This window comes from Cinclus cinclus, chromosome 3, assembly GCF_963662255.1.
Source record: "Cinclus cinclus chromosome 3, bCinCin1.1, whole genome shotgun sequence".
NCBI lineage: Eukaryota > Metazoa > Chordata > Aves > Passeriformes > Cinclidae > Cinclus > Cinclus cinclus.
In genome coordinates this window covers 43,468,299-43,494,469 of record NC_085048.1, presented here as the reverse complement: position 1 = coordinate 43,494,469, position 26,171 = coordinate 43,468,299, and the positions used below count along the sequence as shown (strand labels likewise).

The 26,171-nt window shown below is 37.7% G+C and overlaps 1 protein-coding gene across 1 annotated transcript in view; it reads right to left on the bottom strand.

Annotated features, from left to right (window-relative positions):
* The window catches only part of CRYBG1 (crystallin beta-gamma domain containing 1), a 41,021-nt gene that overhangs the window by 5,859 nt on the left and 8,991 nt on the right, over positions 1 to 26,171 (bottom strand). The window contains exons 3-18 of the mRNA XM_062488706.1: positions 25,937 to 26,113; positions 23,446 to 23,493; positions 23,216 to 23,334; positions 21,820 to 21,982; positions 20,745 to 20,884; positions 16,876 to 17,002; positions 16,511 to 16,546; positions 15,966 to 16,108; positions 15,603 to 15,729; positions 15,366 to 15,511; positions 9,312 to 9,438; positions 9,100 to 9,132; positions 7,190 to 7,299; positions 6,843 to 6,972; positions 3,000 to 3,139; positions 644 to 767 (exon numbers count right to left, since the gene is read on the bottom strand). Coding sequence (XP_062344690.1) covers positions 644 to 767; positions 3,000 to 3,139; positions 6,843 to 6,972; positions 7,190 to 7,299; positions 9,100 to 9,132; positions 9,312 to 9,438; positions 15,366 to 15,511; positions 15,603 to 15,729; positions 15,966 to 16,108; positions 16,511 to 16,546; positions 16,876 to 17,002; positions 20,745 to 20,884; positions 21,820 to 21,982; positions 23,216 to 23,334; positions 23,446 to 23,493; positions 25,937 to 26,113 — 1,890 coding nt within the window. The remainder of the gene's footprint in view (positions 1 to 643; positions 768 to 2,999; positions 3,140 to 6,842; positions 6,973 to 7,189; positions 7,300 to 9,099; positions 9,133 to 9,311; positions 9,439 to 15,365; positions 15,512 to 15,602; positions 15,730 to 15,965; positions 16,109 to 16,510; positions 16,547 to 16,875; positions 17,003 to 20,744; positions 20,885 to 21,819; positions 21,983 to 23,215; positions 23,335 to 23,445; positions 23,494 to 25,936; positions 26,114 to 26,171) is intronic.

Below are 26,171 nucleotides of genomic sequence, written 5' to 3'. Positions count from 1 at the left end.
GAATTAGAAAAAGCTGTTTCTCTTGGCTCAGCAAGAACCTCAGATGTTAAAGCTCCCAGGACTGCTGCACCATTGGACAAGATCATATGGTCTTTATTTAGAGAACAAAATAAAGAGGGCATGACAAGAAAAAATCTTGTATTAGATTTGCAAATTATTCTGCAAAGTAATAAGCAGGGAGGGACTTTCCCTCTTAGATCAACACAAAATCACTATTAACTGTAGTATCTTTTTTTAAAGCAATTTTCTTGTTGTTCCATAAATAATGCATATAGTACAGACAGTACGCCAGCAACCAGTCTAACTGCAAGTTATGAAATGACTTAAAATTATTTATATATAGCAGTTATTGCCATTATTTATTAATCCTTAATTAATCTTTATATGCTGTCTTCTGTACTTTGGTTTAAAGGATGCTTAATGAACAGTTTAAGCAGCATAACTGCAAAGCCATGTAGCATATTTAAACAGCTTTTATTACACACAAAACTCTGGAGTAATTTCTTTACCCAATTGCCAATGCTGAAGTTTGTCACATGCCTGTGACAAAGCTGTAATGCTGCTTTTAACTGCATAATATCTCCCTAACCCCATGACAAGATATAAATTAGTGCTTGATGAGCTCATGTCAAAGCCCACTCACCTGCAGTAAAGGTCTCAGAGAACCTATCTGACAAAAGCCACTGGCTTTATACCAGTCTGGAATTTCATTTGGTGTTAACAACATCTGACGTCCCCTGTAATTACTGTGTTCATAAATTATCCATCTATGAGGAGAAAAAAAATAAGACAATGTTTTAACTGCCAAATTCTGCTTTGGAATCAATAAATGAGTTTAACAGTAATCTGTCCCACGGTGTAGTAGTGCTTAGCTTTGGAAAGCCAATGATGTTCTTTGTAACAGGTCTTAAAAATAACATCCTGATTTAGATCAACCACATCGGCATACAGGAGTTTGAATTTTAAAGTTCTGTTATTTAAAACTTACAAGATGAATGAAGCAAAGCATTTTCTTGGGAGACCCTAACTTTGAAACACCATTTGTTTTCAGGAGGCACTGTGACTCCTCAAGGAGCACAGATCTATGTGCTGTAAATGCCACATTGCTGCAGGTAGAGAACCAGTTGGTTTGTGTATCTGAATTTGGACAGGCCTGAGAAAGAACTACTATGGATGCAGATTGGAACAAACAAATACTGGAAACTGCAACAAGGTGAAGTTCTCTTGGGTATTTTGATAGAGCTTTTATTTCATAACATCTCTCTTCTTTCCAAATACCTGCATGGGGGGTGGGGAGAGACAGAGCAAGAGTGTACATACAAAAAATGTGTTTAGCATTCCCTAACATGCATCCAACTACACTTAAAATCACACATTGAGTGTAATCTGTCAGAACCCAGCTTCTGATTCTCCATTATAGGTACATACAGTGAATTATGTCTGAGCTTCAAAACAGGCTACCATACAGTGAAATTTCTGGAGTTTTCTCACAGTGGTGTGCTGAAACTGTCCAATAGCCATGGGGGTTTGTGTACATAAACACTCAATATGCTAATTTTCAGGTTACCCCTTTCCTCTGACTCATCTGTCACCAGACTTTTCCATCCAGAAGCACACTCACTTCAACTTTGGTGCTTTTTCACTGCCTAATATACATCTATTCCTAGGTATGAAATTAAGAGAATTATAAATGGAGGCCTCTTAGCAAAGGAAGAGAAGATGAAACCCTCTTCAGTAAGGGAGGCAGGAAGGGCAAGGAAACTGTAAATCCTGTATTGTGACACATTTCAGCAATTTGGCATTGCTATAATGAAATTAGGATTTTCATATTATGTTCTATGTTTCCAGTGACCCACCAAAAAAAACACCCCATATATATTCATTGGACAGGAAACACACAATTCTTAATTCCATTACCTGGAATCATGATATTGGCAAAGAAGTAACTTGATATTTGACTTCCTGCTATGGAAAGTGAGAATCAACTTTATTATGGTTATGGTCAAACATGTACTTTTTCTTATAACCTTTGTTTCAAAGTTCATTTCAGTGTGGTAAGGTAAGCTTTTGACCAGCTTTGGCCATCATCCAGTTGGGGAAAACGTTTGCTCGACAGATTTGCTTTTAGCTATCCACTTGAGGGCAGTCTTAAGCTACCCAACAACATCTCTCCAGCACACACCTTTGAAATATACCTCTTCAAAAGAACACATTTAAATGCAAAGCAACAGTAACGTGGATCTATAATGAAAAACAAAAAAACCTCTGAACTACAAAAACCCCCAAAACTGGGGGCAAGTATCTCAGAGGTAGAGGTTAACAACGGGGGAAAAGCCAAAAAGAGAATTTAACAGATGTGGTGGAATCCTAGAATATAGGATTTAATATAGTTTTAAAAATGCTTCCAAACAGCTTTTAAACTTCATCCCAGACTATTTGTTACAAGATCTTAAAGGATAAATTTAGAGAACACAACTGATTAAAACCACCTACCAAATCTTAACTGCTAGATTCTCATCCAAGTCTTGAAGTAAAAGGAACTACTACTACTCATACTGAAAGAGGTGAGACCATAGTCTGATTGTACCTCTGTGTCCATAGCAGAGATTAAAGGATGACCATGAAGACTTACTGAAAAGCATTTTGAACTTGTGACACAGATCACAAACCAAATTATTTTTTTACGACTGTGTCCTAAACCAAGAGCACAAAGGTTGGTTTTAAGGAAGATATCCAAGCTGATTTTTGTAACATGACATGAGAGAAGACATGAATTTCCTTGATAGCTTTATTCAAATTCATTTCAACTCCTAGCACAGGACATGAGCCAGTGATAACATATTATTGAGACAGGATATGAAAATGCTCTGAGAGACAAAATGGCATTAATGCACTATACACACTATGATATTCTAATTTTACTTTCTGTGGTTCCATTACACCTGTAAAGTCGAGTAAGTACTTAATTCTAAAGAATCAAAAGATGATTTTAAACTTACATGCCGCCAAGGACTTGAACTGAAGCTATTCGAGGATTGTATCCCAGGAACTGAAGATTTAAGATTTCTGTACTGCATTCAATTTTCTTTCCTTGGAAGCCCATCTTTTCAAAAAGAGCTATGCAGGGCTCAGAGAGTTCCTGCAAAAGGAAGATAAGTGCTTTTACAGGATGTTGGAACTCCCAATGGTGGCTGTGGAGATCAGTACTCCACATACATCTTTTATTTCAGAGGTTTCTTCTTGATTGTTTAAGATCAAAAAGCCCTGAATGTTTCTCCTCTTCAACTCTCTTCTTAAACTTGAAAAGTCATAAAAAACCCTTATACAGAATACACCAGGGATCTTCTTGCACAGAATATAAAACTTCCTTATCTTCAGGCACAAAAGACTGCTGTGGCTGATTCTTGCACAATACCTTAAGCATGTTTAAAATACATTTTTAATCAATGCCGTATCTCTCTTCCATTGCACTAACCCCCACTCGTGGGAATTTTCATACAAAGAGCAGAACAGACAGTAAGATAATATTGATTTCTACAGCTTCAAATGAGTACAGCCTTGTCAGCACTGCCTATAATTTATTGCATTAATTTTTAGCTTTTACAGTAGGTTACAGCACCTTCAATCTCTGACTAGACAAAAGATTCAAGATTCGTACTACTGAGGTAAAACTCACAACAAGTGAAAACTGTAACATCAAAATCCTCCAAATTGCTGTGGGGAGATGATTCTTCTCTTCTGTCAAAAGGCTTCTGGTGTCAGAGGGATTTGGACCACATGAAGCTCTCTGCAACTCTGAATCTAATTTGAATGTCTTCTGGAAAAGGAACCTTGGATTCTTTTCTGTGGGGCAAAGTATCTGTAGTGGACTGAAAATAACCTGTCATAATGAAGGTCTTCCTGTGGAAGCTGGGAGTTAGGGTTTGAAATTCCCCAGGGTAAAGTCAATTAAGCCTGAGTGTCCTGGTGTTACAGTGTACACTCATAGACAGAAATGACACTGCCACTCCCTTTCTCACAAATCTTCCAGGCAAGAACTGCATAAAACCAATGGCACAGCCAGAAGCGCTCCTTCCTTCTGGCATGCGTTCAGCGCGCTCACACATCAACTGGATCGGGAACGCCTGACACGACACCAAGTCCCGACAGACTCCCATCCCGCCTCAGGCATGGAAACAGGCCCTCCAAGGCAGAGCTGGCTCCATGCATGAGTGGCAGCTCATATATGCATGCTTCCATGTGAAGTTATTAAGCAAGACCTCCCATCTACCAACTTCTAGACAGTGCTTAAATTCTTCTTTAATCTTCCTTTAGATGTTTAAGGGCTCAGATGACAGCGTTGTGTGAGCGTCACCATTACCTGTGCAGCAGTCCAGCTTATCACACAGCAGCTGAGCTATCTTCCTGATGGCACACATGCTGCTAGGCTGTGGAAAATGCCAGGAGAGGCCTTTTCACTCTACTCCAAAATCAGAGCATGCTCAGCCCCACCATGAAAGGCAACACCAGTTCAATTGTCATGCATCACCAAGGGTAAAGAGCCCAACAGGACCAGTCATACTGTGATGATGTTCCAGTGCCTCTGAACACTAAGCCCTTTTATAGACTGGCAACTGCCCTCTGAGACATGCAAATTCTCAGGCAACAGCCTTTCAACCTCATGCAATGCTTTATAAATAATCTTCTTGCAAAGAAAATAGAAACAGGGAAATCCTCCAGTTTTCTGCCACACCTTACTTACACTGGGCATTTTTTTGATTCAGCAGCAACACTGTCATATAAAACAGTGAGAAGTGCAAGGTCAGCTTGTGGATTTACTGTCATTGCTTCCCATGTACTGCACTGTACCAAGCTGGTCCTCCTGCATATCTACATTTAGTTATTCCACAGAGTTTCTCATTAAAAGTAATTTCAGATGACTGTTCAAGTATAAACCACATCCACAGCTGTTTTTTATAGTATGCTCAGGAAGAAGAACATGTGTCAAATTCAAGAAGGAAAAATGCTATTTTCTATCTGCAGCACAAACATTGTGGAGCATGCAAAGCAAGCACAACCAAGACAGTGGAATCTAACCCCCAAAACCCTTGAGCTTATAAACAGTCCTTAATATAGTTTTGTAAGGTTCCTTATTTAAAAAAAAGCCCGTTTAGCTTTCACTTACAAGTGTATCAAATATCCCTTGAATTTCCCTTCTTATTTCCCTTTTTACAAAATGACCCCTGCAAAGGTAAATACAGATATGTAGATAAATACAGTAACATGACATTAAATAGCAAAAGTGCTTCCTGTATAGAAATGTTATGAGAAATCCTGAGGACTGTTATAGAAATGGCAGATGGTGGGGAGGAATTAAGATTGGTGCTGCCAAAATACCGTCCCAAAACAAGTCTGATAGGTGAAACCAGGAGGTAAAACAGTAAGGTTCAAGGTTTTGGAAAATCATGTGAAACAATCAATATAAGTAGTTAGAAATGATCACTCTTTCTATTCTGGTTTGCTAATAAACCAATGAGCAAAGGAACCCATTCTCCTCCACAGCTAGGGAGCCTCTGAAGAAGGAAGCAGCAGCACATCATTTGCAGACAGATCCAGCTCTCTGCTACTGTCTGAAATGTGATAAAATGTAAGGCTAGAACAAGTTTCACAAGTGTAAAGAACTTAAAGAAGCACGGAACTGGCATTTCTGTTTTAACACAAAGGTCTCTGTCACAAATAGTAAATCTTAACAGTAAGCTGATCCTTCCAGCTTGAAACAAGCATTTAAAACCCAGCAACATGTGCAGAAAAGGTTATTTTAATTCATGGAGATCAACAACCAAGCTTGGCTAGAAACAATTCTTTTGTTTTTAATACGATCCGTCTACTAGACAGCCAAAGAGTTCAGAAGGCAGATGTACTTGCTGCAGTTGTTTACAGAATACATCAAAATTCTCCAGAGCCATAAAAGCAGATGACATTTTAGATCTCCACTGCTAAACCACTGAAGGGTTACCAGAATTACAGTGGAGTGCAATAAAATTGACAAATTTAAAGAAGAGATTCAATAATGAATTTCTCCTTTTTTTAAATGAATACCATCTCCTCATGTTGCCCTAAGTTCCTGGAATCTTGACCACATTTTGCTAGTAATTACTTTGATCTTAAAAGATAGTTGCATAGATTCGGTAAGTGATCCATCATAATAACTGGTTATAGGCTTGAGCAAACTCATTCCTGGCCACTGATGAGTTACAAAATATGTAAATGTAGTTTAGTTTGTATCCACCACACATAACAACGCCTGATTTTGCCAAGTAGTATTGGGTGTTGCTTTACCTTATCTAGAAGGGTTCATTATTATGTGATTAACTCAAATTCCATTGCCCTGATGATAACAACAGTGTCTTATAATTACATGCATTTCATGCAAAGTTGCTTAATTAACCATACTTTTTAAATATGCATAAAAAACATGGTACAGATATTTCTTCACACTGTTCTACCACTTTTTCAACCCATTCTAAGTGGTCTCTCCACCAGGAAGTAGACTAGACTCTTTACAGAAGTCCTCTTATAAGCTGTTATTAAGAACAGGCATCCCAGGCAGTTGCTTCTGTAATGTCTTCTCCTTTACAAAAATGGCACAGAGGTCAAGGAAACCTAAAAAACTGCAGCTAGGACATTTAACTGCTACTGCACAGAAAAAAAAAAAAAAAAAAAACAACCCAAATAAACAAACACCCCACCCCCAACCCAAACCCTCCTCTCTTGTATGTGTGCCCTAGAATTTTTACTGTTGCAAAAAACGGGGAATCATCACTATCCTTATCTTCACAATATTTCAAACAGGTTTTACTTACAATATTTATGATCCGTAAAGATTTTAGAACTGTTTGGGGTGAACAACCCATTGCTGTCAAATCAGGATAGATCCCTTCTTCCAACACATACTGGTTACCAGCAAATTCCTCCTGGTCATACACAATGCAGCTGCAGAAAGAAGGATAAGAAGTTTCCTCTTAAGAAATCTGTGCCAGTAAAATGCATTATTTACAATGTTTTGTCCTGAAAGATTGATGTGCAAACTGCAAAGCACTGTTCTCTGTAAGTCCCCATATATGGAACCACCTCGTGTTAGAAAGTTGGTTGCTTTTCTAGAACTTCTACCATTTTAGTGATTTCGCAGTATTCATTCAATATAACTTACCTGCCATCTAAAATTTTTGAAGACTTCACAGCAAATGAATCAATACATCTTGTGGTTTTTTCAAATATTTGGCAGTTACCCTTGAATTCAGGCTCTGAAAATAACTGGACCTTTAAAAAGTTATAAACATATTTAAGGAAATTCATTCTTCTACCCTCAGTTACATCTCCACCACTAATTTTATAATTAGATAGAAACATACTTAAAACACCCAGACTTTCTTGGTCACCAATGTTTGTCAGCTTTTCAGTATTACAATCCTTGCTCAAGAGAGCAAGGTAACAATCCCAAAAATTACTTCTGGCTGTAAATCACTTAGTGACATACAAAAAAAAATAAAACAACACTAACAAGTATAACTCCTTGGTCTGTCTGCCTAGTAAGATGTTTAAATTCCCACATACTGGCCAGAATAGGCACATATTTATTAAAGGGCCATAAAAAGTTTTTTTTTATATTATCAATCTGCTTAATTTCCAAAATGCATACACTTCCTAGTAAATGAAAATTCTCTGCCTCTCAGAACACTAATAGTACATAGTCCTGGCAAAGGACTCAGACAGCATGCCAAGAGGCATGGTATATATTCCCAGGGTACATGGGCTTTATGAGCCTGTTACAGCTATGGACACAGTCTCATGTTTGTTCTTTCTCTGCTCCAAGGATAAGAGAGGATACAACCCCCAGAGTCTTTGGTCTTTATTAAGAACAAAAGATAATGCCAAGCAGCAAACTGGCTAATTTGGCTAGAGGATAATTAACCGTGATCACACAGAAGTCATTCACATTACAACATGCCTACCAGCTTTATTCACTCTTTATAGAGATAGGTGTGTGGGCAGGTACAGCATTCTCCAAAGAGGAACACGCTGACGATGGATGCAGTCTGTTGGCTGCAAGCCACTACTTCTTTGTTTACTTAGGATAAGGTCTTCCTTAGGATAGGGTCTTAATAGGCACGTAATGTAAAGATGCAAATAATTTTTCATGCACACGGCTGAAAATAAGCAGCCTTCAGATTTTTATTCCCCATAGTTTATGCATAATCCCTATGCAGGAGATTCCAGTGAAGCATGCTACTAATCAGGAGTAACAAACCAGGACAGCTAAGAACTGTCTCCTTAGTTTTTAGGGCCATGATATACTCACCACTTTGGCTGAAATGAAAATAAAAATAACTTTGTACAGGGACCTGAACGATTTCTGAACCTTTTTAGATCACAATTAAGAAGGATGGAAAAGCTGCCCATTAGCCTCACTGTCAAAACTACGTATTAGTATACTTGCACAAAGGAGACAATCCAATGTAGAAATGTATTAACTCACTGAACAGACAAGTTCTCCCTGCCATTTCCTTCCCTTATGTTATTGACAAAGATGGCATTAACTTTTAAGCACAACTCAGCAGTGCTTGTGAGTGAACAACTCCCTTCAAGTGCAAAACTCTTAACCAAAGAAATGGGTTCAAAAGGAATTAAGTCAGCTGTACCAAGAACAACATCATCTATCCTGAAGTGCCCTCACCAAGAACAACATCTTTGTTGTAGAGCCCTCACCTCAGGAACAGAATCCAGGTCCTGCACCTCTGCATAGAGAGCTTCAGGCTCCAGCCCCCAAGAACAATTACTGATATCCCAAAACACCTCACTTGCTGAACCAAGACATTGCCAGCACCCTAAGAAAGTTCTGATGGCAATTGTGCATTATTAAATCCACCTTCCTTGGGTCTTAATGTGCCTTACTCAAGAGGTTTAGAAAGTAGCCTTCCTCCACCTGCAGTTTTCACTTTGTCTGACTTGTCAGCCATCTATGCAAATATCTGAGTGTTCCACTGGACAAACAGCCACTTCTTTATTTACATGTTACAGACACTACACAGTATGCTTCATGTGCTTGGAGAAGTATCTTACCTTGACTTTACCCCTTTCACTTCCAACAATATCCTGCAAAAGTTTTGAGGGGAAAAAAAAGAAAAAAAGATTTTAAACAGTGATAAAACAACATACAAACTTTACTACTAACTATAACTTAAATAATGTAAATATACTGAATTTGACAGAAAAAGTAGAGTTCCAAATACTTCAGAGAAACTTGCAAAACAAGTATAAAATTAGCTCCTTACCATAACAATGGGTTGAACTGAAGATATTTTGCAGTTTTTTCCCCCCCATGCCTCAATGCTGGGATACAGCCCTTTAGCCAATATATACTGCTCCCCTGTAAACTCAGGATTCTCATAAGCCACCCATCTAAAAGAGAAAGCAGGAGATGGTGGTTGGTAGGAGTCCCATTGCTTTTCCAAAATACAGATGTATATATTCATTACTGTCTTAATGTAAAAACAAATAAAAAGTTTCTGAAGTGCCAAATTGTGTTAAAACCCTAAACAAACCAGTGCGTCTGACAGTGCAAACCTCATGCAAATTTTACTCCCTTCTTGCACTGTTGATAAAAATCATAGTGAATTAGCTAAAGCAAAACACAAGTTCAGACACATCATCTGCCACATATCCTTAAAGTTATTTCCAATAAGAATATTTCAAGATGTTTTACAATTCTATTATTTTACCAAGGTCAAGTACTTCTCTAAAACAAAACAAACAAACAAACAAAAAAAAACCCCATCAGACAGATATCAGAATACAGCTTTTTCAATAAAACTAATTTTCAGAGTAATCTGGGCTGTAAATGTAGCAATACTGACTTTTAATGTTGCCTGTAGCTACGGCTCAGTTGTGTTTAAGCAAATATACACGCCCAACAGGATGCTGAGCTGCAGTAACAGGTGTGTATATGCCAAGCAGAGGAGACTGTTCCTTGCTAGGAATCAGAGAGAATAAGAAGAATATCCTTGAAAGTGAAGCATTAAAACCACCACAAATTTGATCAGATGGATGTCTTTAAATGCAAAGCTGTTACTGTAACTATTCTGTTGGATCTCATGCTTGACATAGACCAGAAACTCAGAGATTTGCATCAAGTCTTCTGTCTCAGTCAGAATATGCTGTTTTGAAAGACTTTCAACTTTTGAGATGAAACACACTTGAAGTAATAGAAAAGCAACCAAATCACTACGTATATATCTCTGATGTCCAATTACTCCTTCAGTGCTTTAGATCCAATCTTGAATACCTACTATCACAGTTAGTCTTTCTAAGTGTAATCTCCTAAATTCAATAAATCTTCTATTACAGTGTTCTTCTAACCCTGGTTCCATACTGAAAGCCCTGCATCTGTAAAACTTCCTGCATCTATACCCTTTGATTTTGTGATAGCCTGCAGAACTTGTCTTGCTTTTCACTGCTATACTTCCCAAACCTTTCCATACTTACAGTCTGACTTTTTTTTCCAGTTTGTTTTTTGAGTGCCCATAAGAGACCACAGTAGCAGCTGTGTTTCATTCATTATATTTATACAGGATTCAGGACATCTTGCTGGTTCTTTATTCTACAAGAAAAACTCTTACTCAGAGTCAATCTGCTTTTAATTTTAGCTCTGTAGTGTGCAATGAGTATATGCTAGGTTATGCCAAAATCCACTTTCAGTGAGCTCAGAAGCTTACTGAGTTTTTACACTAACAAAAATTTCATATCATAAAGCAGTAAAATGATACAGATCTTAAAATCTGCAAGGGAAGATAACTCTCAACATCAAAATTCCCCACTGCTTTTTTATGTGTGTCAATCAGTTGGATTCTACTAAGCTGCAGTTTTATTCCAAGTACAAACATCAGAGTCTCGGCATATACAAGAAGTGGGATAACCTCAAACTGAAATAAAGGTGTACCAACACATATGTGCCAAGAGTATGAACTTTGTTTTACTTGTCCATGGCATACACTCAAACAGTGATTCACATATCATTATTCACATCTCTTGGTTTGCCTCAGATATAATCAATTATTCCAACTTGTTACACACTAATTACTTACGGCATATTTCAAGGCCCATTTCAAAATCACCTCAGTAATTCATCAAAGAGACACTGGTATGTACAATAAATTGAGCAGAGAGTTCAAATGTCTCAGGTGTGTCTATACCTGTATACCATATATACCAAAAGCAGTGAAAATGAGGTTTCCTCAGACAATTTCTCCAGCAGGCATTCATTAGATTTTTCAGTGCCAGGGTACTGCTATGGTGCATGGTAGTTTTACTTGATTAAGATCTATGCAAACAAGCGTTTCCAATAAAAAGTGAACTGTAAGACATGTCAGCAGCCTCCTAAGAATCCCCTGATAGCAGTTATTTTGTTTCCCCCATCTAAAAATAAACATGAATGGACAAGTAATCAAGGAACCTCACTCGCACATGTTTACATTTAAATAAATTGGATTTAAATCATTAAGTGCCACTCTTCTATGCAAGTCAGCCCATGAACTTAGAGAGTTCCTAGAGCCAGGACTTAATGGTGAAATACTTGTGCTTCTCCACTTCATTCAGAAGCCCTTATAAGCTGCTGAAAGTAGTAATAACATCATCAAGGACAGGCAGCTGAATTCAGTACCAGCTAAACCTGTCCAACCTCAAGATTATCCCTAGGAAGCAGCACTGCCTTAATGCAACTTCTAACTTAACAGAAAGGCCTGGAGAGCAAGACATTGCCTCCACAGCTGAGCAAGAGAGCCACATTCCAGCTGCCAGGCACAAGAAGAACTGAAGTACTGCTTTGCAGCATGGCAGCAACCATCCTGCCCCACAGGCAGTGAGCTCTCCTAACACAACAGATTTTGTAACCCCCAGACGTACAAACTGCCTTAGTGAGGCTGAGCAACAACTCCATCCCAGGGTGCTGGAGACCTTTACTCCTGGGCACCATCCATGCCCCTGAAATCAGAAGTAGTATAAAGATTTGATTATGTATTGTTAGTACTATTGCATACAGAGAATCTTTCTCCAAAAACCTCTATGTACAGCATCTAGGAAGTGCAGCTCCAAATTGGGTCTGGAAGTACAGCCAAGAAAATAATCCAGAAATGGGTAACTCACAAAAAAATCAGATTTGCCCTCAGTTAGCCCAGATCCTTGTCTTATTTTAGGAGGGAGGTCAGAAAGTTAACTAGCACTTGCAGATTTGTAGTATAATTAACAGATAGAATAAGGTAATAAAATTCTATTTACAGGAAAGAGAGAAAACGGCATGCTCCTTTGTGACTGTGATTCTTAGTATCCCAGGCATCTGCGAGCTCTAGTTTTGTGACTCTTTGAAAAGATTTTTTCTGAACATCAGTTCAAATATACAGAGAAGTTAAAGCTTTGTTTGAAGCATTCTCCAGTGGAGTAACCAGGGGTACTTACCCTTTTCAGCTCCCAGTGGAGCTTTGTTCATGTACCTTGTGTCTCTAGTTTCACTCATGTTACCTTCCTGAGTGCATCTAGGTTAAATTTACTACCTTCTGGTTTCTGTATATGAACCACTCATTACCCAATTATTTCCTTAATATCCTCACTATCCATACATACTCTAGGAACAACCCAATCTAAATTGAGGATTAGTTACATGAAAACTAGGGGAAAACCAGGCTGATAACACGACCACAAACAGATGACAACATAAAATAAACAAATCTGGGAAAATTCTTCCAGCAAGTTCAAAAGGAATCAACTTTATGACAAGAGCTTCTTCAGGAGCTTGGTGTGTTTATGGATAAAGAAAAGACACATTTCAAACATGCAGTTCCTGTGATTTTGATCATTATTAAATAAAACTTTGAAGAAGTTTTTAAGCAGAGGGGAAATCAAAATAGCACAACACTTGATTTTAGTACTTGCTTGAACTTGTAAAGGGTGTTACCTGTTGCTAGTAAATAGTTCCATTTTCTGCCACTTCAAATTCTGCCAGTTTGGAAGTAAACATCAAACCCTATTTAAAAGAAGAAAGGTCCCTCCTATTTTCAGGAAGCCTGGATTGCTTTCTCTAATAGCAGAAAAATAATTTTTGAATTTTTTGTCTGACCAAAAAAATGCTCAAGAGCAAAACATTTTCATTTTTCAATAAGTCAATCCTCATTTCCTTAGGATGTATTTTTCAGGATGTCTTTACAATGGATTTAGCAAAGACATGAAAATATCGCTTTTTAGAAGCATTTAGAAATTTAGAAATCTTAATGTAGCAAGTGCTGAATTACCCCAAAATGAAATAGTCACTCCCCAAATGCAGAGCTGGGCTGTCTCCAGCAATACAGTTGAAAGCTGCAGTTGAGCTCAGAACTTGTTCAGTAGTATCTGTGCACTGCAGTGTTAGGCTTTCTTTTCTTTGATATACCCTTTAAACTACAGAGCAATCAAATTAATTGTGTGGGAAATACAGATCATCTGTTATCTTACTGCTCTAACTGCTTACCCCAGATACCTCAGTTAAAAAATTGCAATGAAGGGCTGAGGGCTTCTTACATTTTTGACTTATTTTAATAAAGTGTTTTCAATATGATACCAGAAAGGTTACTTCAAAATATTATGACAAGCTTTTATTGAATCTGTCACAGTTCACTATGTCATCATCTGCATTACAGTCTAAACAGCTCAGGAAATTACTCAATGGATTATTCATTGCTCTATGATAGATTTCTTAGAAGGAAAGATATGAAAAAAACCTTCTACCTGAACAGACAGTTACTACTTGAAATAAAGCACTGTATTGCCAAACATGACTTCACAAGAGATCATTCAAGCTTTCTCACATATTAACATTTAGTGAGATCAACACAAAACCCTCAAACACTCACAACCTCTCTGGAAACAGAGGGGCTGTAGAAGTCTCTTAAGAGTTGAGTGCTCACCACCTGTTATGCACAATGCATCTGAATTTTTTAAAAGCTGATTGCTACAAATGACATCTTTTGGAGTCTACAAAGTGAGATTCCAGGAGTGGTAGCGCAGAGTCTGAGACAAGTTTTGCTCATAAAGACTTCTAGCCACCTTTGCCATCAGAGTATATAAGTCACTCTTAATTACCAGAACACTCAAACTCATGTATGATTCCATCTGAGATGCAACAGACACATTTACTAGAACAACTACATCAAGGGCATGATAGGTAACCCACAATTTGTTTCCCAACCTTCAGAGGCGACTCTTTCCCATGAATTTCTCTTGCATATTACAGAAGACAAAATAGAATACCAGCTTCAAAGGTCACCAGGCAGAAAAAAACCTGCTGTCACACCATATTCATATACAAATTAAATGCATTCCTCTGGAATGCACTGAGCTTGATTCTGCAACCTTTATCCAGACAAAACTTGCAGAGATATAGCACAGATAACACACAGGAAAGATTTAGGGTGTGGCTGGGTAAGGCAGAGCTTCCAGCAAGTCACCTGCATGCATACCAGGCAGGGAGACAGATTGCACATGTCACGCTTTTTTGCTTCTGCTACTTTAGTTTATTTTGTGTGTTTGCAGCCATGGTTGCTAATACTTGTCTGCATTTCCAAAATACTTTGATAGAGTCTGCAAGGCTGTGAAACTCATTCTGCACTTGATGGACTTGACTAATCAAACAGCAAAATATTTAAGCTGATCAACTGCATGTGACAGCACTCATGTCACTAAGAGTTGGTTTGTTAATGGCCATGGCTAATACAGACTTTTGGGAATCATATGTTAAAAAAAACCCAAACAACAAAAACCAATAGCACAGCACTAAACCACTATTAACCTACAGGACTCACTGCAAAAGTAATGTTAATTTTCAGAACAGTTACTCTCCCTAGTATCAGAAGGTATTGGTGAGCATAGTAAAAGTTATCTCTATTTAAAACACAAGTGAGAGAAAGAGCAAGGAATCTACCTCTGATCAAAACCAAGAAACCTGGAAATTATTTCCATAACAAATATTTAAAAACTGGAAATTATTTCCACAACAATTTTGCTGTTGAAATGCTTCAAAAAAATGCAGTCACAAGAACAAGCTATTTCTTCCTCTCTTGATGAAATCTCATCTTATGCTTCCACACTTTGTGTAATGGAAATGGTTCCTGGGACCATCTTGAGAAGAAAGCCAATTCACTGTACATATTCACCAAAACTTTACTTTTCACATTCTGTGGTCAAGGGCAGAAAATTTTATCTGAAGACCCCACACAGAAATCAGAGTCCTGAAAAACATGTACAAACACAATTTCTATAAAGACTAGCATATCTAAAATGAAAGAATGAATAAAAATATCACTTACACGCCACTTAGCACATTTATAGACTGTGTCCTCAGTCCATATCCAGTGTCTTTCAAATTGGAAATGATACCTAACACATTGATATTGGAACCCTTTGATCCAAAGTCTTTTTCACTGTACATAATCATATGGGAGCTTGTGAAGTCCTGTTAAAACAAAGAGAAAAACCATAAGGAAAGTGCCACATGACATCTCAGAGCATTCAGGAGATGCCTGCTATGTGTTCTTGGAACTTACACCGACAACTGGTCGCAGGGACTGCACCTCCTCATCGTAGCCACCCCAGTCTGTCCAATCCCGATATGCTCCTTCTTCCAGCAAGTACTGATGGCCTTCAAACCCAGGCTTCTCGTAAGCAACCCAACTGAACAACAACAACAACAGAATCTGCATGTGAAAATGGATAAGGGCCACTCCATGTTTTCATGAAGCAGATACAGATATGTGATATTTATTCTTTTCCTGTGAATGTTTTCAAATTTAACTCTGGTATATACCTCAACCCAAAACCTACAAAAACAAAATAAACAAGGACTGGACTTGTCCACTGCAACTTCCAGCCTATGGAGTTACTACTTCAGCTGAAGTTTCCACACTTACACTCCTCCCAGCACTTTCATGGATCCCACTGATGTAAGTGGAAGTCTTGTCTTATCTTCTGATTCCTTGTCATCAAGCATGAAGATCTCTGATTCTATTTCCACCTCTCTTCCTTCAAAGAAAGGCTTCTCATAAACAATTACCTGGATTGGAAATGAAGTAAAAGAGAAATTGCAGGGAGGATGATGAATTCTGAATAGACAGTTTACTTGCATTGGCACATAGAGGCAGAATGCATAATGATGAAACCAACTAGAGGGATCTCTCCCTCCTCTACAAGAGTCCTTTCCACTAGAGATGCAACATAAGGGCTTGAGTATTCATTACCCATCTGCATTATCTGGACTGCTGTTCATACTGTCACATAAGCATGTGATGGATGCAGAAATGTAACCAAAGTTGCATTTTCATAGTGTGGTCACATACAAAAGGACTACCTAGTAAACCATCAGTAGTTGGTATCTGATCAAAGCATACTTATCTACCCATGTGTAGTTCATATGCTGTAAAATAGCTTTGGATAATCAATACATACTGACTTTTACCTTTGGCTCCCCACTGAATTCAACTTTGCGACCACCCTGTTAAAAGAAAAAAAAAGAAAAAAATTAAGCTGTTCATGATTTAGACAACTTATAAATGTCTCTAAGAGTCATCAATTCTTAAAAAAAGGCAGGATTACAGTAAAATATTCCTTAAAGAGCACAAGTGAAAATAAAAGGCAGATTAATGGCAGAGATGGATGCAATTAAATATTGTAAGCTCAAGAATTTTATAGACTAAAAATTTTGTGTTTTTAAAAAGAGTTGGATTTTTGTAAGTCTTGAAAATCTAGCCACCTTCATACATTATTTGTAACACATAAACATAGGTCATTTAACTTTAACATTTAGTAATAACAGTAGTTTACCATTTTCAAGGGTCTCATGGACCTAATGTAGGCTTCCTTCTTCTCCCAGAATAATAAATTAGGATATTCACCAGGCTCCAACATTAAAGGGACTCCCTGGAAACCAGGCTCTTCATAAAGAAGCCATCTAAAAGTAGAGGAGGTGGAGGGACAAAAGCAAGACATAAAAACCCCACAACATTTCTGAACAGTAAAGAACAAGACATTCTGCTTACTTTAGCAACAAGATCATTGTATTCTTAACAAAACTTTGTTTCTTTACTACCAAAGCTTCCAGCTACAAGCTTGCATACTGACAAACTTCTGTGCTCCAAAGGAACCACTAATAATACATGTGTTTTATTTCACCATCCCAAAAAACCCAAACCAGAACAGTGAACAGTAAGAACTTGACTCTGTCTTATCTGAAGGCAACAATATTTAGACTGAAATATCAAGATTTAAGGTTATTCTATTATTTTTTAGAATAGTTTTAAATTGCAGAACCTATTTAACAAGAATTTTTAAAAACTCTACTAAATCTTACTTGTATTTGATGCAAAATCTGCTCAATAAAAAAGTTCTAACCTTATGTTGTTTACTAATATTTAGAAAAAGCTGACAACTCCTTAGAAATCTACTTCTTCACAGTTTGTGTCTGCTAATAAATCTACTTTGAAAGATGCAACTTTGAGAATTCTTGATAGGGGCAGGAAAAAGTAGTTTCTCCAAGCTTTTTTGAAAATAAATCTTAGCCAGTCATCACTTGCTGGAAACAAAGAATCACACTCTCTGCATAAGGATGTCAGAGTATTTCTTCAAGTTAAACATGCTGACCTCAGAGAAGTGCAGCGTGAAGCAATATAAAATACATGCACAGCAACACCTTTTGCAGCCAACCCTTTATTCGTGTAAGGACCATAATGCATAAATCTGGCGATACCAAAGAGATTAAAACAATCCATCACTTTGTCATGCATTAAAGGGAGATTCCAAGCAAATATAAACTGGCATGAATTGGTATTCTTTCACTGCAGACACATGGCTCCAAGAAACAACCAAGGTGATTTAGTTTTGTTACTGTCTATAGCTGAATGTTTGATATGTTTGTGTGCCCTGTATTCATACCACTCAGTAAGCCCTTGGCTTGTGGCTGATCAGTGTGATATTTCCAAGGGCTCGGTACCGGGGTAAATTCTGCTTAAGACATTAATATCAATGATTTGCATGAGGGGATTTGAGTGCTCCCTCAGCTGTTTGGCAGATGACAAGAAGTTGGGTGGGAGTGTTGGTCTGCTGAAGGGTAAGAAAGCTTGACAGAGGGATCTGGTTCAATGGGCCGAGGCCAATGGGATGAGGTTCAACATGGGAAAGTGCCATGTCACAACATCCCCAAGCAGTGCTTCAGGACTGGAGAAGTGTGGCTGAAAACCTGCTTGGCAGAAAAAGACCTGGGGGTGCTGGTCAACAGCAGTTATGTTCATAAGCCAGCTGTGCCCAGGTGGCCAAGAAGGCCAACGGCATCCTGGCCTGGATCAGCAACAGTGCGGCCAGTAGGGCCAGGGCAGTGACTGTCCCCCTGTACTTGGCACTGCTGATGCCACTCCTCAAATCCTGTGTTTTAGGATCAGTTTTGGGCCCCTCACTACATGAATGATATTGAGGGGCTGGATTGTGTCTAGAAGGGGACAATGGACTTGGTGAAAGGTCTGGAGCACAAGTCTAGTAAGAGTGCCTGAGGGAGCTGGAGGTTTTCAGCCTGGAAAGAATGAGACTCTGGGGAGACCTCATTGCTCTTTACAACTGCCTTGAAAGGAGGTTGTAGTCACCTGTGGAGGTTTAGACTGGATATTAGGAAAAAAAATAATTCACTGAAGAGCTGTTAATCACTGGAACAGGCTGCTCAGGGGAGTGGTGGAGTCACAATTCCTGTAGGCATTTAAAAGATGTGCAGTAGTGGTGCTTAGGGACGTGGTTTAGTGGTGGACTTAGCAGTGTTGGGTTAATGGTTGGACTGGATGGTCTTATAAGGCCTTCACCAACCTAAAGGATTCTATGACTAACTTCACTGCAAGAATTGACACATGGCAGAACAAGGAGAGAGTACAGTCAGAAGATAAAGGTGCATTGACTCATTTCTGTTGGCAGCTGTTAACAAACAGCAATTAACCATGAACACCGGGGAAACTTTAAGATGATACAACCACACCCACACGACAAGGTGACTCAGAATCAGAGCCTCCCTCACTTGCCAATACAGTGAACTATGTCATGGCTGTAAACTACAGGCCAAAAAACCCCTAACCCTGCAACATGCAAAAGACCAGCAGCCATTTGCTGAATTTCTCATGGATGCAACTTCTTTCTACACAGGACTAATAAACAGATATCTGAGAATGACAGTTGAAAAATAATATATTTCACTTCCTAGTGAAAATATTAGTCTGCTTTCCTTCAGGGATACAAATACAAGAGAGATATATTAAGACACCAAGAGTTTACATGCATTTAGCAGAACAATGCTGTTACACTAATGAAAAATAAAGACAACTCAGAGCAAGCTCTGCCTCCTTTCAACAATAGTTTGCAATTTTACTGGTCATAGATAGCTTTTAAGTAAGACAGAAACAAAGTGGTGACATAGATGAAGTGAATTAACAATCAACCTCCAAATAACATATCTGATTTCATTATTATTGTGAGACATGTAATTTGGATTGAGATTGCAGTTCACCAGAAATAATTTCCTGTCAGAGAACCAACTACTTTGACATCTTCAAATTTGCTTATATATCAAAATGCTTCATTTTTTTCCCCACAAATCAAGGTATAAATATTTACTCAGATAAAATACCCTTTACCTAACAATGAAAATGTCCATATATCATGTGGTAGATTTGAAACATCTTTGCAGTGGTAGGTAACACCTGCCTTCTGCTGGGTAGTTTATGATAGTTAGACTATTTGCAGCAAGTCAAGTGCTATCAGTGCCCAAACGTAAGAGCTAACAACCAAGGTCCCATATACCCTGTAAGAAGTCCTGCAGGATGACTGGAAGTGGCTCCATGTCTCACTTTTTCTGAAAGAAGCCTCTCTTTCTGCATACTTTTCGCATGTTTTCCATTACGATTTACATTTTTAATTTTTAAATAAGTATTTTTTATTAAATATTAATATTTTATTAATTATTTATTTTAATTAATATTTAAAATATTTTTAAAAACTTATAAGTTTGTTTATTAAGCCATGAAAACTAATATTGGTACACTACCTGGATTCTTCCTTAGAGGTCTCCTTTCTCATAAAAGCTTGCTTGGTTCACAATATTACCAGATATTTTCAATTGACATAACATATTTGTATTAAACATCACCATAAAAGCCCAGATCAAAATGCACTGTGAAATATAAGAATGTCACATATGGACTCTCTAAAGCACTAAGTCTTTGTTTATAACAGAAGGACTTCAAAATTTTCTTCTTTCAGTACGATTATTTCAAGTTTAGAAGAAAGCAAGTGCAAAATGTGGTCTTACTATTAATAGTTAATTATTAGTAGTTAATAATTCCCCACTCTGACTTATGGTAAGTTTGCCTGAATGAGAAAAAGCAAGAGAGGCAAACTCTTATTCCTTGGCTATAAATATGCAAGGGTTATTCAGTATTTACTACACACAAGCAGAAGAAAATCTAGCTCTAACAAAACATTCTAGGTCAGACTCCCCAGGAGTAAAGCATTACATTGATGTACTAACACTTCTGTCCACAAATACTGCCAAAATATAGGACTAGAATAAATACAGCCTGTTCACAAGTCTGACAGGTGTAACCAATGGTTTAAACCAAATTCCTTTCATTGCACTATACATTCATACAGAGCTACATACTTACATGCCCCAATGTACTTTAATAGAACAAGTCTTCTGAGTGGTTCCAAACACTCCCGTTTCTTCAGTGTCATCAAAAAAGGAAGTCACGATTCCTAAGCCTTCAGGCTCTGTATACAAATCAATTCGACAAACCCTGTAATCCTGAAAAATTAAGATTGCCATAATCACTTGATCTGTGCTGTGAGTTCTATAATTACTGTGCATTAACTAAATCAGTTTTGAAACACCTGTTTATTTTAAATTGTTTCCCCCCCGTCAATTACTACTGCTATTAGGTGCTTATAATAAAAGTATAGCTAAGCCAGTTTGCCTGTCTCTGAACCAAGACAGTCAGTCAATCTCTAATCAGTATTTACATTGTTTACTTTCTGCCATCTAGGCAGAAATGCATCTTCCTTCATCAGTTAACATCTCCTCTAGCAAATTAAATCCTATGATAACACCCAACAAGCCATCCTTGAAGACAACTGCAACTTAAACAAGAACTGTAGTTACAAGCAATATATATTCCTCCTTTGTCCTTTCCTAGTCAAATAACTTTATAGCTTGTGCTTGTTTTGGCAACCTGCAACTACTTAATGGTAGGTTAAAAGTGCATGTAGAAAGACTGTTCCATCACGTGTGAAACTCTCTGGTAAGTCTGTCCATACCAGGCAAACCAAAGTTAGGTATTTGACATGGATGTTTGTGTTGAGTGCAAATTTATTTTGTATTGGAAAATAAAGGAAAAAACTTATTTTGAAAATACCAAATTATTGATGGTTTTCTGGGATTCTTTTCCTGAGACTGACCAGACTACAAAGCACATGCTGCACATAGTATTTTGGTGGCTATTCTAATAAAGCCCACCAAGTTCTGTTCCTACTCTGTCCTTCCTCTTGATGTTACCACAACCCCCATTGTGCAAAGCCCCCACATGCATTCTGTGATTAAACATGAAATTCAGTATGGAAGATTGTTTCATGTACTTGTAGCTCATGTTACACTTTTGTCCTAACAGACCAATCACACTCTGTATCAGTGTAAAACATCACTATACATTAAGATTTATAAAAATTTTTACTTATATTACTTGCCTTAACAACATGTTTGATTGAACCAATCACTGCAGGCTTTTGAGACTTGCAGTCACTTTGCTCTTCAGAAGTACCTGCACCCCAAATATCTGTGAGTTCCAACTCTCCTTCTTCCAATGGAATAGAGGGGCCTTCAAAATTTGGTTTCTCATAGAGTATCCAGCTTAAAATAAATTTTTAAAAATCTAATTTTTCATGGTTCTTTATCAAGTGTGATTTGCAAAAAACATGTTTCCACTTAACAAAACCTTTCATACACAGTACTGTTTCCTAATCCTTGCCATTTCCCCAATACAGCTTATTCACCCAACACTGCTTATTGATGCAAGCCATTTTCAGTCTCTGTGATACTTTTAAAAACAATGATAAAAACAAAGATGTCTGCTGCTGAATTCTCCTCCACCTTTTTAAACTGACAAATTGTGGCAGCAAAAACTACTCTCTGAATACCAGACTTTGTCTGAGATACTAATCAGAACCAATTTGTACATCAGAAAACAATGACACTGCAGACTGCTGCATCATGTATAAACAGACAAGTTGCTTGTTTTGAATATATAACTAAGAAAGAACTTTATCCATCCGCAAATACAAGCCCTTCACTCAGTTCAGTGGAAGGAAGAAAAAACCCCAAATCCAGTTTCTCTAGACCATGCTGGAAAAGACAACCTGGTTTACAGAGATCAAAAGGTTTTTGTTCCAATTTTCTGAAGCTAAACAGCAATCAGTTTGCTTCCCAGTACCTCCTGCTGCAGTTAGCCTTTGTGTCTGCACCTTCCTATCAGATAATTACTTTTGAGAACCTGCTGTTTGACTGCATTATAGGCTGGCCACAGTATAACTTGCTGTGCTAGCCACACTACTAATGGCCCTTCTGTTGATGCTATAAAGAAAGTAGGAGATGAACTTGTTTTGAATGACTCCTGGGTAATACAGCTTTTAGAGTAAAATCCCTCCTTTTGCCAGAGAAACAGACAAATATCTCAACAGCACCATCCTATTCCTTTGGACATGAAATAATCATACAGGACCTGGCCTTAAACTTATTTGCTAGCCCTTCTAGTCCAATCCAAATACTATGAAAGAATCCCTAATGACCAGAGGACTTGAAGGGCAGAATAAGTGGACAGAATCTGTCATTTCATCCCACACCTATGCCTGGTGAAATCTTGCACCCTGCCAGATGGTAACACTCACCCAATTAGTCAGCAAAATAGGTTTTCCAGCTCAGAACTTCCTGTTGCAGAGGTAAATGCCCTATTTCTTGCTCACAGCTGTTCATGTCACATTGCCTTTTACAAGGCAGACTTACAGTGAATCACATGCCAGTTCTGTTCCAAAACATTTTTGGATAGAGTAAAAATATTTGCATAAAGAGTAAAAACTGATCTCTTACCATCCTCTGATGACTTTAACTAAAATTGTTGGTGACAGTACCCAAGAACTGCAATCTGGAACATCATGGAAAACTTCAATGCCAGGTTTTTGACAGTCTGAGTCACAGTATATCACCAGCTGTGTTAAAAAAAACAACAAAACAAAAAAACCACACCAGTAACATACAGTTCCATCTTCCTAAGCTTTAAATACAGAAAGGAATGGTAAAACTATTAAAATTGATCTTACCTTGCCAGGTCTGGGATTGATTTTACTTTGTCCACTTCTTGGAAGTGTCTAATAGACAGTGAGAAGAGAAATATCACAAAAAACCCCACATAAAATCAAAAACATTTTCAATAAAGATACCAGCTATAAAAAAAAAGGTTAGTAGAACAAAATAAAAACTACTCTGAGTAGTAAAAGCTGATAACGTTACAACTATACCTACTTACCCCTTCAATTTCTACTTCCCCTTGCAGAGCAGCGTCTTGTCACAAATGTACAAATTTATATGCTTTTTTAAAACTCTGAATTATCATCTCACTGAAGTCTACTAACCTCAGATTTTAAATGCTTCAATATCATCCTGATCAGCTTCCTATATATTCCAGGAGTTCAATACCAAGAGACTACTATAAAAACTGCCACTGATTAAGTACATACTGTACAATTATAAAGATGAGTTTAAATGTCTAAAAATATCAAGCCATTATGTATTTTGAAGGAATATATGAAAATACTGAGGATACATGGTGGCACATACATGTATGAGCTAACTAGCATAAGCAATTTTGTGATGAGCACCTTGTAACAGGTTTCCTCAAAGAGCATAAGACTGTGCACTAACTGATAAACTTAAAATATTCAGAACAAATAAAACACTGAGGTATACAACATCTAAAACAATGTGGAAGTCATCACTAAATTGTCTGATATAGAATATATGGGAAAGCTGTGGTTGCATCGTGTCATCTTCAAACAAATGAAGCAAGCATTGAAATTATATGTTTGGTTTCTAAGCAAGGACAGGAGTACTCATTCCGGGACAGGTTCCTGGTCTTCTAGGAATTATTCACAAACAAAAAGACCAAACCAGATCCTGGCCCTAAACAGGTAACCAGCAACACGTGCAAAGGATTAAAGAGAACATAGTAGTCAACATGCAGAGCAGGCAGTGGTCGCAAGACAGCTCTTAACCACCACCAGGTTATTTTGTAGGCATCATCAAGACATGTTGAAGCACGACTGGTTTTTTAGCCTGCGCTTCAATTCCAGTTGAAACTTGTTCTGTGTTTTGAGGAATACCATAGTCATTGTTTTGGGCTGCCCTTGCTCCTTCCTTCACATTACCCACTAGCCATTGCATCATCATTTTCTTAGTCAGTGGAAGATGCACAGCAGGTACACATTTTTTATTCCTAACTTGAGAAAAACAATTCAGTCAGCAACAGTGCCACAGAAATCCAGAAACCCTTTGAAGCCTAAAGGGATTCTCTCAAGTGCAGTCCTAGGTATGTACACACTCCACTGCTCTATCAGGCCCCACACTCTACTGTAAAATTGAAACCTACTCAAAAACAACAGTTTAAGTAGCAAAAAATAAACTAAGACAGTACTAGACATTTAGCTTTAAATTCAAGTTTTTAAATCCAAGCAGGACCATCAGAGTAAGAAAGCCTCTTTAACCGGTAACAAATCTACACTACTGTAAATAACCCCCCTAGTTTTCCTCTCCACTTTAATTAAGAAAACTTCCCATAAGAGAAGGATCTATATTCTCAAAACTGCAAGGTACCATGGATGGTTGTCTCCTGCAAGGTGTCAAAGAAAGGAGCTAATTCTACTACCCCACTCCTTTTAGTAGAACTGTTACATCAGATACCCATTAGCTTCAGAAAGTATTTCTCAAACTTCTTACATGCTGCTTCAATTCCTCAGGTCATGTACACGTGGCTATTAAACTTCTGAAAACATGCTTCTTCCCATGGTTCTCAGAGCTTCTGATTAAAGTTTTCCTCTCAGGTCACAATAAGATCTTACATTAACAGAAATAGCAAATACTACAGGACATTGGTTCATAATTTTTAAATCAGTAATTGCAAATATATTCCATATTAAAGGTGCTTTGAGGGGAAAGCACAGGTCTGTCTTCAATCATGAAGAACAGATGCTTTTAATAAGACCAAGGGACAGCCCTCCACTGGAGCAGCACTTTCAATAGTCACGACTATTAGTAGTAGCTCTTAAAGTACTCTTAAAGAATATATATTTTTCTGCCAACACACAGAAATACAACAGAGGGCTAAAATAAAAAATGCACTCTGTTACTTATTTAACTGTACAATGGCTGAATGTCTTGTTGGAAGAGAAGAGAGACTACTTCAGCAGAAGTTTTCTCAAGTTCACAAAGAGCATTCTACTAATTTGCAACAAAAAATTAAAGTTAACTTAAGATTTGTTTCAATATAATACAAAATCAAGTATGAAGACATATTAAAAAAATGCTTTCCATTCATTTGCAAAAAGTCTCAAAATAAAGACCACTTAATCAAGTTGATAGACGTTATTTAATTTTCATTTTCAGATAAAACTGGTACCAAACCTAAGTTCACCTCAATGTATTTGTAATCTATATATATCCCAAAGAGGGGAAATAAAAGAATGTATGCCCATTGTCTATCAAAAACATAAAAGCTGGATAACTTTGCAGGTAGCTTTTTAAAAACACAATACTTACATCCACATCCAATAAAGCAGGGGGGACATTTGATTCATATCTGCTTGTTCCTAACCAGCTCGAAAAACTTTTCTCAGGGTTGCCGTAGCTGGGCATTTGTAAACTTAGCTCTTTTTTTGCACTATCTGCTTGCAGGTACTTCTCCACAAAACTTGGAAACTTCATATCTGAAAGAGACTGAATTCCAAAATCAAAATTAACCATCATTCAACAGGTAGACAAACATTGTTTCATT